Source organism: Parasteatoda tepidariorum, chromosome 11, assembly GCF_982258835.1.
Source record: "Parasteatoda tepidariorum strain Cologne lab strain chromosome 11, Ptep-v5.0, whole genome shotgun sequence".
Taxonomy (NCBI): Eukaryota; Metazoa; Arthropoda; class Arachnida; order Araneae; family Theridiidae; genus Parasteatoda; species Parasteatoda tepidariorum.
Genome location: NC_141765.1, coordinates 28,513,388 through 28,531,928, shown reverse-complemented (window position 1 = coordinate 28,531,928; position 18,541 = coordinate 28,513,388). Strand labels below are relative to the sequence as shown.

Here is an 18,541-nt window from a genome sequence, read left to right as displayed (position 1 = left end):
AAGTCTGAAATTTTACTTTTAAGTGTGTCACGCAAGGATACTGGCACCGGGAAAGGTCTACATTGAATTGGGGAAAAGTCAGTTATTTCTATTGGAGGAGCTTCTAATGTGCATTTTCCTATTGTTTTTAAGGAAGTGCTAAATATGTCAGCATATTCGAAAATCAAATTTGATAATTCCTGTTTTGCTTCGTTTGGAATTCCAGTCATATCAAAATCTTCTAACTTTAATTCTTTTCTCCTAATATCAGCAATAGATTCATTCTTGTTAGCTTTAATTTCAGAATTTATGTAAGCGATTTTCATATTCTTATTTAAATGTAAATTTGTTTTTGAGAGGTTATTTATTACTAACGGGATTTGTCCATTTTCATCAACCATGCACAGCGATTTATGCACTTCAACGTTGTAATTTAGATTAATAGGTGTCAATAACACAGAACTTCCTGGTTGAATATTATGATTAGATTTAATTTTAATTACGGCTGATTCGTTTGGCTTAAGTTTAACCTTTTTCACAAGTTTACCAGTAGTTTTCATTAATAATACGTTAATTTTATGCACTCCAAATTTATGTATTTGGGAGGATGAATCACTAAAAGTTACCATTTTATCTTCAAAGTTTATTTTACACTGAAATGAGGAAAGAAAATCGAAACCTAAAATTACATCGTAGTCCTGGGCAAGATCTGACTTAGTGACTGTAAAATTATGCTGCAAAACTTTGTCTGTAATTAAGAATGATAAGGTAACATTACCATTAGACTTTATTTCATTTCCAGTTAAAGTAGTAATTTTGATATTAGGATTAAAACTATTAAATGTGATTAATTCGGAAGGTATTTTTCGAAATGCTTTATTGCTTATAAGAGATACACTTGCTCCGGAGTCCAAAAGAGCATAAAATTTTATATTTCCTACATTTAATTGGATTACTGGTAATGCGCAATGTTTTCCTAATTGATAAGATAAGTTTGTATCATTGTAACCCCTTACATTTTGAGAGAACTGTGGGGGTTTTATCGTTCCCTCTGAAAGTTTAAATAACGTTGCTTTGGAAAAGTCTGTCTGTTATCTGCAGAAGGTGTGGGATGGGCCATTGACCTCGATTGAAAGGCACGAGTGGTGTTAGGAGCATTATTGTATTCCTGTCGCCTGTAATTATTATTATCCCTATGAAAAGAGGTGCGTTGATTATCTGAAAATCTGCGCCTAACGCCTCGAATGTTTTGATTGCGTTGAAACCAACATTGATCAGATGCATGATTTTGACGACCACAGTGGATACACTTTTGATTTCTTTGTGGCATTTGTTGGTGAAAACCTAGATTTTGTCCTCTTATATTTATTTTCTCGATTTGTTTTGCGAGATTGCTTATCATCGCACTTGAAATTTCAGTCTGCTTATTAAGAAACTCGGTCATTTTTCTTTCGAGTCCCGTTTCTGATTCCGTCGCAACATTATTACAGCTTTCTGGATCACAAGTGAATTTCAAATTCATTTCATCCAATAGCGCACTTTCTACAGCTTCATCGAACGTATTTGGGTTTCTGCTTAGGGCTAAACGCTTAAGAGGTGTTTGCAAACCCTCCAAAAATTTTGCCAATTTTGTTTGGTCTACTATAGGACCCGCATCTTCCTTCGATGAATTTTCTATCCCGAAATAATTTATAGTCAAGTTTGAGACTCTTGTCGAGAAACTGCGAACGGATTCACCCGGATTTTGTTTACAGTTTGAAAATTGCTGCTGACGATGGGAAAGTGTTGTTTTGCTTTCAAAAAATTTAGTGAATTTTATTTTTATGCTGTCAAATTTTTTTTCATGAATTAGTTCAGGGTCTTCTATGAAAACTGTAACGCGGGACCTTTTAACTTACTCTTCATTACGGCAATATGTTCCGCATCGTTCCATTCCGCGATTTCACCAACCTCTTCAAGATTTTTAAGGAAATATTTAACATTTGAAAATAATTCTCCATCGAATATGTTTACTAAATTCTGATATCCAGCGATCTTATTTGGGCTTGGGGGATCGGACATTTTAAAAAAATTCTTGTATATGTATATTATTTATTTAAATAAAGAAAGAATCTTAACAGTAAATACCATTTTACATAAAAAACAGAGAACATAAAAGAATTACATAACACTATCATAACACAAGGATTTGAAAACAAAACAAAAGAAATCACTCAAAAATATTGAAATAGTAAACTCCCTATCCATTAGCATTGAAAACATTTTTGTCAAAGGCACCATAATGTGACGGGTATATATTTAAAGAATATCCAAATTGAAAGTTAAAGTTACATTTTATTTATTACTAATCATTATACATATCAATAAGGAGAAGGAGGACCACACTTACCCATAGCTGCTCGTATTGAGAGGCAATCGGACTGAGGAGACTATTGAGAGGCAAATTCTCTTTCTGAACAACTCCTCTTTTTTTGGAGTTTATTTATATATATTATTTTAAGGGGTTAAACGTGGTCTCGTGTTCTTATCATGCATCCGAAGGTCGACAAATCAATCATCTTGTGACAAATTTCTAGAAAGTTAAAAGTTCAACTGACCATTCGATTGCGAGATGAGAGCACGGGATCTTAATCAACTGTTTAATTAACAAGTTTGACCACGAGAATTGTCACGAGGCAACGTCGTGACAGTACACTTGAAAATACTGAATTGATTTTATGTAATGTATACAACTTGGGAATAATTATAGATATGTTTAAAACAATACAATGACAATGAATGCAAATGTTTAAAGATAATCCTTGTTAATTTTTAAAAAAAAAAAATTTTTAAATAAAATATATTGGTTATCTCTGATGTTTTGTTTTTAACCAAATTTTACTTATTTTGACTCGGTAAAAAACAACAGCTTTCTGCTACACAACTTTAGTTTTTTGATATATATATATATATTTATATATATATATATATATATATATATATATATATATATATATATATATATATAAATATATATATATAATGTTGAATTGTAGTATAATCAGAAGTTCAGTAACAAGCAGTTTACTATAGTATTTATCAATAAATACAATCATAAATAAGATCATTTCAATTTAAAATAACTAAAGTTGGTATTCAAAAACATTCTTACTAGTGTCAGTAGCTTTTCTAGATGGAGACTGATTGAGGGTAAATTGAATATCGGGTCCTACACTATCTTCCTTTTTACGATTCTTCTTTCCCTTCTTAGAAACAAGCTGTACCCAACCATCTAAATCAATTTTTACATAATAAAAAATATTATTTCAATATAATATACTTTGCAATACAGAAATTCTATTATTGAATCGTTATTTGCATCATATTTTAGAGAAAATTATAACACATTACAATATAGTAAGGATTTTTAAACATAATACCTCCAAAATATTTTTTTTAAAAGTAAATCCTTAAAATTATAAAGGTTTATTGTTTAATTTATCATAACTTGCATGGAATAGAAGAATCTATGTGAATCGGGCACTATATTAATACAAAAAATTTTACATTTATAAACAAATCAGTTGAAAATTAAAAATATTACCTCAGAAAAAACAGTATTTTAAGTTTAGGAAAGCATATGTCATCAATGAAGAACTTTTTAATTTTATAAGAATATGTATTCTGAAAAACATAGATCAGATTAAAAAGAGCACCCCTCTAACCTAAAAGATTAAAAAAGAATTTAAGCACACTATTAGGAGGGAATGCTTTTTACTATCTTATGATTTATATTACTTTGATGATTTAATAATGGTGTCTTTATCTTGTTAAAAATTTAGTGAGTCAGTATGTCCTGATGAAATAACTAAACAAAGGATGTGAAATTTTTTTTACAGAATACCTTGGAGCTCAGATTTTTTATTATTTTTTTTAACAAACAGAATGAGAAATTTTTTATACAGGTTAAAAATATTTCTTTATAAGGATTCTGAATTTTGAGTTCTCTCAAGACTTTTTATGCTAGATTTGTTCACAAAGCAATCAAAAGCATACTAAAAGAAATTCATTGGGTATCAAAATATAGTTCATGTTAACAAGGTGTGACTGTTTTAAAATTATATAATTAAAATAAAATACTCAATATGTTTATAAGAAGATAAAATAAAACTCAACATAAGTATAACAAAAAAATGAGTTTTCTTCCAAGTATAAAAAATAAAAATTGAAACAAACCATCATTCGCTTCATCAGCAACAACATTCTCCTTTTTCTTTTCTTGTGGTTTCTCATTTTTGGGCTTGGTCTTTTTGATAACCTTGACAAATAAAATTAAATCATTTCAATTTTTTATTCTCAGTTGCTAAATTATAGTACTGAATTTTAGTTAACATATTTCTCTTAAACAAGGAAATCTTAGAATGCTTATTTTCTGCCAATATAAAATAATAAAACATATGAATTTAATTGAATGTAGTAGCATGAGAACCAGATTTGTCTATACTGCAAAATTACATATTCAATGCTATAAAATCAAATGGGTACATTTACTAAATCTGACAAAGAGAAGTAGAACAAAGAAAAGATCATCGTGATACCCAAGAGTCATGGGATCCATGTTTGCTGAAAGAAAGCAAACCCCCGTAGAGATAACACATATTATTTTGTTATCTGCTTTATTAAATGAACTTCTTATTAACACTACCAAAGAGGAACAAACCAAAATTTCAATCATCAACAATACTCTTTTTTCTAACTCCACAGTCCTGATTTTAACATACATAATAAATTTATGAGTCAAAGGATATTCATCTGTTTCAAAAGAGTTGCAGAGATAAATCTTCAAGTAATAAAGCAATAGCATTAACAAAAGAATTAAGAGCATTTATTTCTGTATTACATACAAAAACTTGATTATTTATACATTGTTTCTAACATATTCATGAAATATATAGCTTTAAAATTTAGATTTTTATAAAGGTATTTATTTAAAAAAAATTTTAACATCTTATTTTTTAGATAACTAAAGCTAAAAATATCTAAAAAAAAAAATAGACTGCTTTTATTGCAATCACAGTTAATAATGTAACATTTTAAGTAAATGATACAATAAAAGTTCAACAATGCAGAATGCAAATGTAGGAATCTTTCTCAACAGAAATTTACACATATGCATACATAGAGACATTTATTTTACATGTAAAATTATTGGCACATTTGTACTAACTATAGCAATGATCATTCATTGAAGTAAGGGTTCGTCTAAAAAAACTTTCAGATTGAACTCGCTTGGAAAAAAACATCTTTATACCCACTAAGTGGGGGTTTTTTTTTTCATACTTTACCATTTCCAATCAATTTTCTTTGCAATTATCAAACTAAATTATTCTTTGAAGTTATCAACTTATTGGTTTAAAAAAAAATGCAACTTTTTATACAAAATTATACAAAGTAAAACAAATTTCAATAAATCTGATTTTTGCAAGCAAAATTTAATATAAATGAACTAAATACATGACAAAGATAAAGTATGTAATTAAAAAAACATATTGCTAAATTGTAATACATTGCTTATTTATAAAAAGAAATGTATGTGTGTAATATACAAACACATTACACTTGTTGCATAATTTATTTGGATTGTAAACCCTTCAGCATTTATTAAAATGAAAGAATAAATTCAATTATATATATACATCAAATATTACAAAATCAGTTTGATATATAAGACATGTGGAAATAAATTTTTCAATTAAAAAAATGTTTGTAATGAGTACCTATTTCAAAAGATTAAACCAAAATATCCCCATATTGTTTTAAGATTTCTATCATAGAATATACCAGTTCTTATCTACAATACCTTTAGCAAAAATTCTATGTTTAAAGATAATGTTAAAAACATTCAACCCATAATCCCATAATTGGCAAAACAGGGAAAAAAACGCATAATTTAGAACATCAAAAGTGAGCCAAAAATCTCTCATCTAACAATTCAATTATTAACTCCTAATGACAGATGAACTAGAAAGAATAATTTCTAATTTTTATTGTGTTCAGTTTAAATAGTAAAATAGCCTAGGGACAGAAAAAGTAGTTAAGGTAATAAAATTTTCACGACACTAGTAATTAAGTTTATATTTTACATTTGAACAAGTACCAAAAATCTATTTTATTTAATATTTGTCAATCTTATTTTTATTTGCTAAATTTCAATTGGTAAAAATTTGCTGATTACAAAATAAAGATTAAATTATATAGTGAACATGTAACTATATTAATTATCAACGGAAAGTGAATGCATTCGCCACCTCGCCAAATGCGATAAAATTGTAAATTCCACATTCCACAAAACAAACTGCATTTTGGCAAAAATATTGGTGAACAATTCTTCCTACCAACTAAAAAAATATAAATTCTCCTCAATCTTGAAAATTTCGTCAATATGAATGTTTTTTGAACAAATATTTCACTTTTTGTTCGATTACAGTAATTTCCATTAAATATGTCGCATAACTAATTACAATTATATTAAGTCCAAATAATCTAATCAACAAGAGAGGTTATGCAAACATAAACAGGGTGTGCAGCCAAATTTTTCAACAAAAAATAAGCACCTTTTAAGTACTTTTTAAGCACTCAAAAATATTTTGAAGTGCTATATACCTTAACAAAATGCAAATGATCATGATAAAATAACTAGTTTCTGATAGGGTTGGCAGGTTTTTGACATGTGACAGTTTTTGACAGTTTAAACCATAGTTTAAACCGTCACGTCAAAAACCTCACTGTCAAAAATGTCGAAAATGTCAAAAACCTATATTCATATGTGAAATTTAATTAATACATAAAATTTATATATTTTTTTATAAAGGATAGTGTTTCTAAATGTTCTAGAAAAAATAAATTTAAAATTTTGAAGAAACACTTATATTTTGAATAGTAACCAAAATCTTGTACTCTTGAAAACTTACATCTTTTGTAATATTATGTATTCATTTTCATGCGGTATTGAAAATTTGCAGTGATATTATTGAGACATTTATTTATAACCAAATTTAGTGTGTAGTATAGATTATACTAAAAATTAGACATTTTTAAAGATAAACATTAGCAGTTTTGTACATTAGACATCTTCTTTTAAAGAAAAATCTTTTTAATATTCTTTTAAATCTTCTTAATAATCTTTTTAACATAAGACAATACAAATTTAAGTGCTTTCTGTTAAATACACAGTGTAGTTAGTGTCGATTTACAGTATATTCAGCCTATTCATTTACTATGCTGAAAATTTAGTTTATCCAAATACTTGTGAATTTCATTTTGCTGAATACGATATAGTTTTGTTGAATATCTAAATATTCAGCTGTTGAATAATTACTTCTTGCTTTCAAGATATGCATTATTTGTATTCTTAATACAAGTGGAGAAAAAAAAAGTAAGAGATAAAAATTGTTTTAAAATGATAAGTGTAATAATTATAAATAAATATAATAAACAATATGAATTATATTTATCATTATTCATAAATATAACTACTTTTAAATTCAAATTAACACACTGGATAATAAAGATATTCGGTAAAACATTAAAAAAAAAATTTATGCACTTGTATCAAGTTTGTATTTATACGACATAACTTGTAAGTTCCTTATAAATATTAGTTAATTGTTCCTTATATGTCAAAAATGCATAGTAATAAACTTTTAATCTTCTTAAGTATCAAAAAAAAAAATTTTTTTTTTTAAATATTAATATTTAAACAATTTTTGTGCAATATTTTGTGCACATGCATTTGAATATAAATTTCTGAGATTTTAAATCTGTAATTTTACCTTAATTTTAATTTAAAAATATTTTAAAACCTGCTGATTACCTATAGTATAATTAAATTTCAATATAATGCATGGCAACTGTTGGTAGTTTTGAAGTTTATATATTTTCTTGGCAAACTTCAGTTTTTGACATTTTTGACGGGTTTTTGACGGTTTAAACCAGTATTATACCCTTGTCATGTCAAAAACCACTTTTTGACGTCAAAAACCCAACCCTGGTTTCTGACAAAGAACTCTTTTCTTTATTATATTAGAAATCATAAAAAAAATCAAGTGATTTTTCGAGGGTGGAAAATGAAGCTTGAAATTGAGAATATCTTGCCAAACTCAGCAGAGTTGCATTTGAGAGTGCAATAATCTCACCAAACCCAGTTCAGTAGATGCATATGCAGACTCAAAAGTATTTCATCAAACATGTAACACGATTGGCACTATCCTATCTTGTGGAACCATGGTAAGCCAAAATGGATTGTAGTTGAATGAATTGTGAAAACGTTGAATAGAACAATGTGAAAATCACACTTTGCATAAAAAGCAGTGAAAATCAATGTGAAAAAGAAAAAAAATATTTAATTTTGGAAAAGGGAAAATAAAGCACTTTTTAAAAACACCCCATGAAAAAAGCATCTTTACGGGCTTTTAAAAAACAAAAATCAAAAACAAGCACTTTTTAAAAACACTATGCACCATGATAAAAAAAAAATTCATTAACATGTTCGACACCGGATCACACGATATCACATGAGGAAACTCTTTCCTATAGTTTGTGACAATAAGTGGTAGGTAGATTAAGTGGTAGATAGATACATATTATCATCCAACTATTTTTGCAGAAAATATGTTTTCTCAGGACAATAACATATTGTTTATCAAAATAAACTTACTGCAAAATTTTAAAAAATTAGTACAATATTTTTATGTGAAGTTTTCAATGGGAAAAAATTTATCATTAAAATCGTTAAGATTTGCTTTTGGCTAAAGACTTTTGAAGTTTGGCTAATTTACTGGCTATTAATTTGAGGTCATTAGCCCATGCCATGCATAATTATTAATTAAATTTAATTAGTATTTCTGCATGATCATTAAAATCTTAAATTAAATACTTGGAATGCTTAGAAAATAAACATTTAAAGTTTATTATCTTTTTTTCATTAATTTCAAAAGCAAAAAGTACAGTAAACATATAAGATGATGATTTTTTGCACATTATAAGACATATAAAGAATTCATACATTGAAAAAAGTCAATGAAAAGACCATGCACTACAAAAAGATATGTGCATTTCATTTCATAACTGCATGCAATGTATCTTAATATTCTATTCATTAATTTATAGCAAAAAATATGTTCATATATAATTTAAAACTAATCACATAAATACTATGCTTTACATTTTACAAAGGAACATTTTAGTAGCTTAATCACTATGCATTTAGAGATAGAAAAATGGCTGAAATAGTTATTCTTATAACCATTTTCTTTGTAATAATAATTGATAATACCCTTTGGTAATAATTAAACATTTTTTCAGTATATTATATCTTTTTCTAATATTTGGTATATATAAGTATGCATTTAGAATATATTTGAAATAACCCACTTATTCAGAGCGAATTTGAGTCCTTTCATGAAAAAACACTTATCTTTGGGCAAAATTTGTTTTTTTTTTAATATAAAAAACCCTTGTTTTGTGAGCATGGAACTCCATTGTAAAAAATAATATTTTTTAAGCAATACATGGCGACAATCAGCATTGCAAAGAAATAAAAGCATCTTTACAACAATCAAAGAAAAAAAGAGCACTTTTATGGGCTATTAAAAAATCATAAACAAAAGCACTAAAAAAAAACAAAAGTAATCAACAAAAAAAAAACAAAAAAAAGCATGGAGAACAAAAGAACTCTCTACATACATCTCTTACTCTTTACCCCCCATCACTGCTTCTGTCCTCCAGTTTGAAGCAAAGAACGTTGGTACTGTCAAGAAACTTTGCTGTGTTACAGGATTGCTAAGAGTATGCTTGGAGTAATTTTAATTCCCATCAGATTAATTTGTGATTTTTTTAACATTGAAACTGAAAGGTAAAATCTTAGTTTTAAAACCAGGGAGGATGATATGAAATACCCAGAATTCCGGAATACAATCACCCCAATTTTTATTCACGATTTGTTTGTTCACAGCAGAATAATAAAACAAAAAAAATAACATAAAGAGAATTTAAAATAATTTTATATATTTTGGGCACAATAAATATGAAATTTTACTTTTTTATCAGCAGATATCTTCTCACTACTTTTCGGTTTCTCATTTGGTTTCTCACTATTATCTACAGTTTCTTTCTTTTTTGGTACTTCCTGTATTTTTCCTTTTCCTGAAGCGATTCCATTGGCTTTTCCATTTGTAACCAGTTTACTTTGCTAATTGGGAGAAAAAAAATTTAGTTAAAAAAAGTAGCAGAACTTTTTATAGTATATTTAAATAACATATAAGTTTGTATAAACAAATGAAGTAATCAATTAAAACTAAAAAGTAGTATTGAACTTATCTCTTATCATACTAAAAGGATCAAAAGTTTTGAGTAGATACCAGGGCAAATAAACTGGTACTAATGCTCCTCAACTTTGAGCCTAAAAAGAATCCTCTCTCATCACGCTGAGTTAACCATTTAAATGCCGAAATTAAGAATGGGCAAACCAAATAACTTGAAATTTGATATATTCACTACTGAAGATAAATTAAATGCAATAAAATACCGTCATGTGGGGCTACTTTGTGCAAATTCGAATTTGGCGCTTTTCAAGTGCTGCTACGAGGGTTGCTATTTATATTTCTGGCCTTGGCAACAGTAAGTGTTGCTAGGCGACCGCAGACGATTTTAATCAAAAGTTTGATATTTTTAAACATAAATTCAGCAGACGATTTACCATTATAGCTTCATTTGTGTTGTTGACAGTAAATTGAAAAGTTCTTCTCTTTCAAAAAATGGAATTGAATCGTGCACATTTTTGTGCCATTATTTTTCATAACTTTCGACGTGGATTGTCAAGACAAGAGTGCTTCGATGAACTTAATTCTTTATTCAGCGATAAAGCGCCATCCTACAGCACTGTAAAAAACTGGTATAACGAATTTAATCGTGGTCAATGTTCGATCCAGGACGAATCCCGTGCAGGTCATCCAAAATCCGTTGTTGTGCCAGAAAAGATCGATGCTGTGCTAAAACTGATAAAGCAAGATCGTCATGTGACATACCGTGAGATAGAGGCGTCTTTGGACATTAGTATTTGAGCGTTAAAAAAAATTGTTCACGTTGGATCCCGTGTAATCTGACAAACGCTCAAAAAAAAGGTTTGTGTCGATTGGTGCAAGGAAATGTTGGAAAAATACGTTCAAGGTACATCAAAGGCTGTGTATAACATCTACACAGGTGACGAATCATGGATCTATGCATATGAGCCAGAAACAAAGCAGCAGTCAACTGTATGGGTCTTCCAAGACGAGGCAAAACCAACAAATGTTGTTCGAGGAAAAAGCACATTGAAACAAATTATTGCCTGTTTCTTCGGCATTAACGGTCATGTGGCAACAGTGGCGTTAGAGCAAAGCAGGACGGCCAATTCTGAATGGTACACGACCATTTGTTTGCCAGAAGTCATCGGAGAAATTCGAAAAAAGCAGAAGAACAGGCGAATCATTCATCATTCTTCATCATGTCAATGCGAGCTCTCACACATCGACTCAAACAAAGGCATTTCTGATGGACCGAAAGATCAAACTGATGGGTCATCCGTAGGACTGGGCTATAAATCGATATATCGCGACATATCGATTTAACGCCTATATCGGCAAACCGATACAGCAACTTTCATTCCAAGCGATGCATCAGAAATCTGATTTAAGCCGTCGAGTGAAGAAGACGATATAACGATATAGCGATATACGCAAGGACTTTCTCTTACGTTCCGATGCCAACTCGCGCTGTGGAAGACGATATTGTTTCGTTATGTTGAGACGGCCTTGACTGATGAGCGGGTAGAATCAGAACCACTTTTAAGACCTTATATCGTTATATCACATGTTCGTTTTCGCACCTTCGCGATTTGAAATCGTTTCTTGTAGATTATTTTCAATGGGATTAACTTCGTGATCGCCGTCATAACCTTGTTCTGAACGCAATCTATTATTGAAAAGAATTTATAAAGAAAAGTTTCTTCATTAATTAGGTAAGTTTTTTATTTATTTTCTGACAAAACTTTTTTATATTTTTAAATGTGAAAATTATCGGAAATCTAATTTAAGGCACCCATAAGGAATTAAATTACAAAGTAAATAAATTTGTTAGGTTATTTTTTTACTTTCTTTTAATTTATTAAAAACCTTTCGGATAAAACTTCTAATAATTTAATGGGCTTCTATTACTGATTTTAAATTTATAAATCTTGAGTTGTTTTTATTTTTAGAAATAAAGTTAAAACAAAACTTATTTTTTGGACATAAGTCAATAAACTTTATTTGTTCAAAAGAATTTGAAAAGTTTGCGAATTTTATTCATTTTTTTTTTTTTTATCAATTACTACTTCGTTTTATTAGAGAGTAAAATCATTATTTTTTTTTAATTTTCGTTTTATATTATTAGTTAATTAGCTAAATATATTACCAAATATCACAATTCTTTTGTTTTTATTTTTAAGAATTTAATTAAGAAACTTTGCCTTACTTTGTTTTTCGTTCGTTCATTATTTAATTTAATTTAACTATTTATATGAAATAATAATAAAAATAGTGTTTAAGAAGCATTTTTTTTCTAAAATTTATTTAGCTCTTTGTTTTAAGCATACAAATAATTTTTTAACGAACTTATTTTTTAAATTTTGTTCCTATGCTGTTAGGTAAATATATTGATAAATTTCACTTTTATTTATTTTTTTATTTTTAAACTAAGAAATCTTTTGTTATTTGCGTGATCATTTTTAGAAAATATAACAAAACTTGTGTTTACTTCTTCATTAAGAATTTGAACATTACGATCGAACTTAATAATTCTGTAATTATTTACGCATAAAAGTACAAGCAAATATTGATTTGTTAAAAAAAGTTTCTTTTTTTTAAAAAAAAAAATATTTTTAACACTTTGTTTTAAGTGTATAATGAATTTCTTAACAAACTTTTTTTTTTTAATTTTTTACATTTTCTTTCAATAATTTCAGCTAGATATCTTTATAAAATTCCCTTTCTATTTTTAAACTGAGAAATCTTTCAGAGAACGAAAATTTTAAGAAATTATTACAATTCTTATGTTTACTTTTTAGTTTAAAATTCGAACATTTTTAATTTTAAACTTCGGCTTTTAGTTAATCTAACTTTTATTTTAATTAAAATATATTTTGAAATTTTAAAATCAGCTTTTGTTTAATAACAATATTTTTTTTCATTAAGGGTATTTTAGGGGTTAACTTAAATTAAGACTGCTTATACCTTATAAACGATAAAGAAGTGCAAATATTTCATTCTGTATCTACACACATTTTTTCAATAAATATTTTAAGTAAGATTTGTACATCTTAGTCAATTTATTTAATATCTTTCTTTAGCAAAACATATATATTTTCAAATTTATAAATTGATTAAAATCAATATGCGTATGAAGTCTTGATAGAAATCTGACTTTCTGTGCCTTAAAGTAAATGAAATTCAAAAATACTATATTGCGATACATCGCTATATCGCGATGCAAAACTGACGATATATCACGATATATAATTTCTAATATCGCCCAGTCCTAGTCATCCGCCGTACAGCCCTGATTTGGCACCCAATGACTTCTTCTTATTCCCACACAACAAAAATAAATTACGTGGACAACGATTTTCGACCCCCGAAGAAGCGGTTGATGCATTCAAAACGCATGTTTTGGAGTTACCTCAATCGGACTGGAAAAAGTGCTTTGAAAATTGGTTCAAACGCATGCAAAAGTGTATTGATCATCATGGAGAATATTTCGAAAAACAATAAAACCAATTTCGATCCTACATGTTTGTTTTTTCATTATTAGGCCAGAAATATAAATAGCAACCCTCGTATTCAGTATTATGTTTTTTTCACGTTAAAAATGTGTGAAATTTGAAGATAGAAATCTCCTCTATTACTACAAACATTTTTTCGAATTTTAAAATAATCTCAGAGTGTGCTTTGTTTATCCAATGTCAACAACTTTCCAAGAACGTTGGACGTCGAAAAGTGTGTGTGGAAACTTTAGCTGTGGAATGCATTGACGTTGATAAAACAATTGTTGGCAAATATGGTTGGCCAAATATGGAAGTAGATCAGTTCCTAATGAAAAGAATATTAAATATTTTTAAACAGTTATTTACTTTTTTTTATTCTTTAAGTGAGAAAGATACAGTTTTATATTGCATTAAAAAGGTTATAGTTTAGGAACTGAACTACATTACATAAGCTCCTAGTATATTATTTTAATATTTGTTTCAATTAATTGAAACAATTATATGAAGAACTAAAAGAATTAATCTGAAACGATTAGTTTTGTTTCGTAATTAAATTTTTATCCCTCTTTTGCTTGAAAAGTGAAAATTGTGTAACGTTTAATTTTTTGAATCGACATGTTTTGACTAGCAAAAAGATTAATAATAGATCAATTGAACTCACAAAGTCACACATAAGCATAGAAATTTTACTGAAATTCATTTGCAAATATTTTATTACTGTTAATGTGAACATAGCTCTCTTTTTAATTTTTATTAGCCTCTTTAATAATTTTTTCTACATAACATATCATCCATAACTTGAAATAAAAAAGTATAAAATACATTTTAAAGTCAGTACTTTTATATCATCCAGGAGAAATTGCACGCGTCTCTTACTGTTCTACCATCTGGTAATAGTAGAGAGAACCACTAGAGTAGGATGAATAGTCAGTTATAGATGAATTATCAAGAAAACTTAGCACATTTAATAAAAAAAGTATAATGAATAGTTATTATTAATTGAAAATAAGCCATTTACTCCAAAAAATTTTAATAAAATACTAGGAAGGTCCATAAAAATTCTTAGAATCTAATACTTAGTCAGTAATCATTAACCTTTCTAGTTTACCACTTGATAAGCTCCCTTGATTCAGGTTAAGACAGTATCTTATCTTTAGTAGTCAGCACATTAATTGCATCTGATAAGTTTAAACATACTTTTAAAAAAAAGTCATGAATAAATATGGATGCATCAATTGGCAGTAACTTTCGTATTTTTTTCAGCTAGTAAAGTAGTTGTCAGCTCTTTATTTTAATGGGAAAAAAACACGTGGCATTGGCATATTTTCTTATTTACAGTGTCACAAGAGATCGGCACAATTAAAATTTTACATGATTCGAATTTAAAGTTAATCGAATATTTACATATTTGAAACGATATTTAAAGTATTTAAAATTACCTTTTGAATTTCTTTAGTTTTGCGTTTTCTAACAGATTTTTTCTCTTCAAGTCCCTCAAAACTCGGTGGCTGTATCGGTGATTTAAAACCAAATGTAAAAACTATTAGTGCACAAAAAATGACAGCAACAATAGGTACAGCGTACAAAGGATTAAAAGCTTGCAGAAATTCCATATTAAAGTTATAAAGCATTACTACGTGCATAGGAATAAATTAAATAAGTATAACGCGACAAAATCAACATTCATTTCGTCTACATGTTTTGGATTGAAGATGATGATGTAAACGCGTCAACATTTCCGTTGCCAAAGAACTAGTTTTTGTTTCGTATTTGACGTGGTAATTTTATTTCAAAAAAGTCAAACTTTCACTATAACTGTATTTCATTAAGAAATGAGGCCTATGTCTATGACGTAATTTGTCCTATGGATGGGTGATCCTGTAAAGCTAAGGGTGGTGGAGCTAGTAGTTAAATTGCTCTCGCAAGACATCCGGGTTACTGCTTCCGATATATTTTTACGCCGCAGATTGAAAAAACGCGCCATCATATTATTGCATCATATCTTTTACATGTCATCATATATTTCATATGTACCGATTTCTTTCTTTCAGCCTTTAAACTTCAGCATTATCATATTAATATCATAATCATTAGAATATTTTCTAATTAGGCTAACTTAAAAAGATATTTTTGGCAACATTTTAGTCAAATGTAGCCAAATAAGGGATTAAATACAAAACATGGCAAACCTTAAGAATTATTCACAAGGAGATATTAACTTTCCAAAGTTTTCTTTGGCCTTACGACCTCTGAGAATCAATACATTTCTGAAAGCTCTTATGAATGGAACAATTATGTTTAGATTTGAACCCAAATTACAATAACAAAACTGCATAGAATATTAGGCTTGTTCACACATCGCCTCGTAGTCATAACATAAGCGGAGGGATACACCGGAAATTTTCTAAATTTTTTCCGGTTTTTTCTCCACCCATCCATTGCTGAGAATTATAAAAATAATTTTTTCAGCACTTAATATAATTTTTGTACCAACAAATGTATACTTTTTAATAAAACTAAACTGCAATTTTTTATAAGCACCTGCTGGATTAAAGGAGATTCTGAAAAATTATTTAAATTAACAAATTTTTAATTCTTTTTGGTGAGTTTGTAAAATAATTATGTTTCTTAAAACCGATTTCTCAGAAACTATTCAACCGATTTCGTGCAAATTTTGTATTTTCCTATGTAAAATAACATTGCTTAAAATGGTGTAAAAAGTTGTAAATTTTAAAACTCAAAACTTTTTGACAATAATTAAATAAAATTTATTACGTATTTACTAAATGTTATTTTTTGCATGGGATTATCTTTTAATAAACGGATTTTATAATTGTGGGCAAAAACTTTTCAACTCACTTAAAAAGCTCTCGCGATATGACGAAGTATGCATAAAATGAAATTAAAATTAAAAGCTCCAAACTTCTGATTTCTCTTCTGACCAAATTATTGGAACCGCATTTCCCAGATTACAACTACCCCGCCTATATTTTAGGGGTCGTTGAAATAAAGTGTATGCTCATTCAGAGAAAGTACGTTTTTGTGTTTGATTTGGTGACTTAAAATGTCCTTTGCACTAATTAATTAGCAGATTGAAACCCCCTCGAACCATTGAATCGGATCTTCACGTTTTAAGACTCAATTGAGTCTTAAAAAGTGAAGATCCGATCATTAGGACCAAAACTTAATCAGGGGGGTCATTTCTTTTTCCACTCTGTACATATAAGTATGTATAATGCAAACAGTGGCATGTATAGACATAGGTTCGCCCCCTGCAAGATTTAAAAATGTGTTCTATATAGACTTTGTTGTTGTAGTTCATTTACGTCGCACTAGAGCTGCACAATGGGCTATTGGCGACTGTCTGGGAAACATCCCTGAGGATGATCCGAAAACATGCCATCACAATTTTGATCCTCTGCAGAGGGGATGGCCCCCCTGCTTCGGTAGCCCGACGACCTGCTCGCGAAGTCGTGGTAGAACACTTTACGGTAGAACAGTTTAACGAGGACCGATACCGCACACCCTCGGTCCCTACGCAGACTAATCCAAGTGGTCACCCACCCGCAACCTGACCGCATCCAGTGATGCTTGACTTCGGTGATCTGCTGGGAACCGTGTCTTAACGATCAGTCCACTGCGGGACTATATTATACTTAACACAATTTTTTAAAATAACATGACACAATGAAGAGACATTCGGGCATTTATAATTATTCATTTTTACTTATATATTTTAATATTGATTAATTACGAATTCATTGTGATGTAAGCACCGAGGGGGTGTTATTTACGCAACTTTTTAAAGATAATTCCATGAAAAAAAAAAAGAAAACTTTTAGTAAAGATTTATTATTTTATTTAATATTAGTTAAATAATTTATGAATTGTAATGCATACAATTTTTTACATCATTTTAAGAAGTGTAAATTTGCATAGCAAAGTACGAAATTTGAGTGAAGTAGGTCGAATAGTTCCTAAGATATCGAATTTAACAAACACGACTTTTTTAAATTTACAAGAAAGGGTGGAATTCTAGTATTCCCAATACCACCCTTTCCAATGGAAATCTATTCTAATTGGATCCTTTTGCTCCCTGGTTTTTAATTTAATCCTTTCTTTATATTCTTTAAATTTGATCCTTTGTCTTGATTGGTTAAACCATTTTGCATGTGTTTACCTCTTTACTTTTCTAATATCATTTGATGTTTAGACACTGAGGAAGGTTCTTATCTAGAGAACTGAAACTATAGTATGTCCATTTCTGTACTTGATATTTCTTCTTCATTCGCGTTTTTCACTTAAGTCGACATAGCACAAAGTATACCCTATCCTTTTGGACAATAAAATTTTTCGTTTGCTCATATTTAATTCTATTTATCATAATGAATACATTTCAAATTTTAAGGTATCTTTCTAATTGATATGAAAATTTCGAAGGCATTGAAATGCAAATTTCTATAAACTTATCATTTGAGTCATACAATTTTTTCTGATAAAGCAATAGCATGTTAAAATGCAGGCAAATTTTTAATATGCCACACATTTAGAATAACGATTAAATCACAGCTGTAAACATATTTCATATAAAATATCTAATAAATGAGTTTAAGGGTATTTAACTATGCTCATTTAAACTTATAGTAACAAGAATTTTTATAATTTTCAATGTTAATGTCAATAATAAATACTATTACAAATATAATAATCCATAATAAATGTAATAATCTATGAAAAACATTTCCT

The 18,541-nt window shown here is 28.6% G+C and overlaps 1 protein-coding gene across 2 annotated transcripts in view; it reads right to left on the bottom strand.

Annotated features, from left to right (window-relative positions):
- The window catches only part of LOC107447326 (uncharacterized), a 34,686-nt gene extending 19,165 nt beyond the window's left edge, over positions 1-15,521 (bottom strand). For both annotated transcript variants that reach the window (XM_087154819.1, XM_071187390.2), the window contains exons 1-4: positions 15,235-15,521; positions 10,055-10,207; positions 4,195-4,276; positions 3,131-3,250 (exon numbers count right to left, since the gene is read on the bottom strand). In XM_087154819.1, the coding sequence (XP_087010945.1) occupies positions 3,131-3,250; positions 4,195-4,276; positions 10,055-10,207; positions 15,235-15,438 (559 nt within the window). In that variant the 5' untranslated portion in view covers positions 15,439-15,521. The remainder of the gene's footprint in view (positions 1-3,130; positions 3,251-4,194; positions 4,277-10,054; positions 10,208-15,234) is intronic.
- Between the last annotated feature and the right edge of the window lie 3,020 nt (positions 15,522-18,541).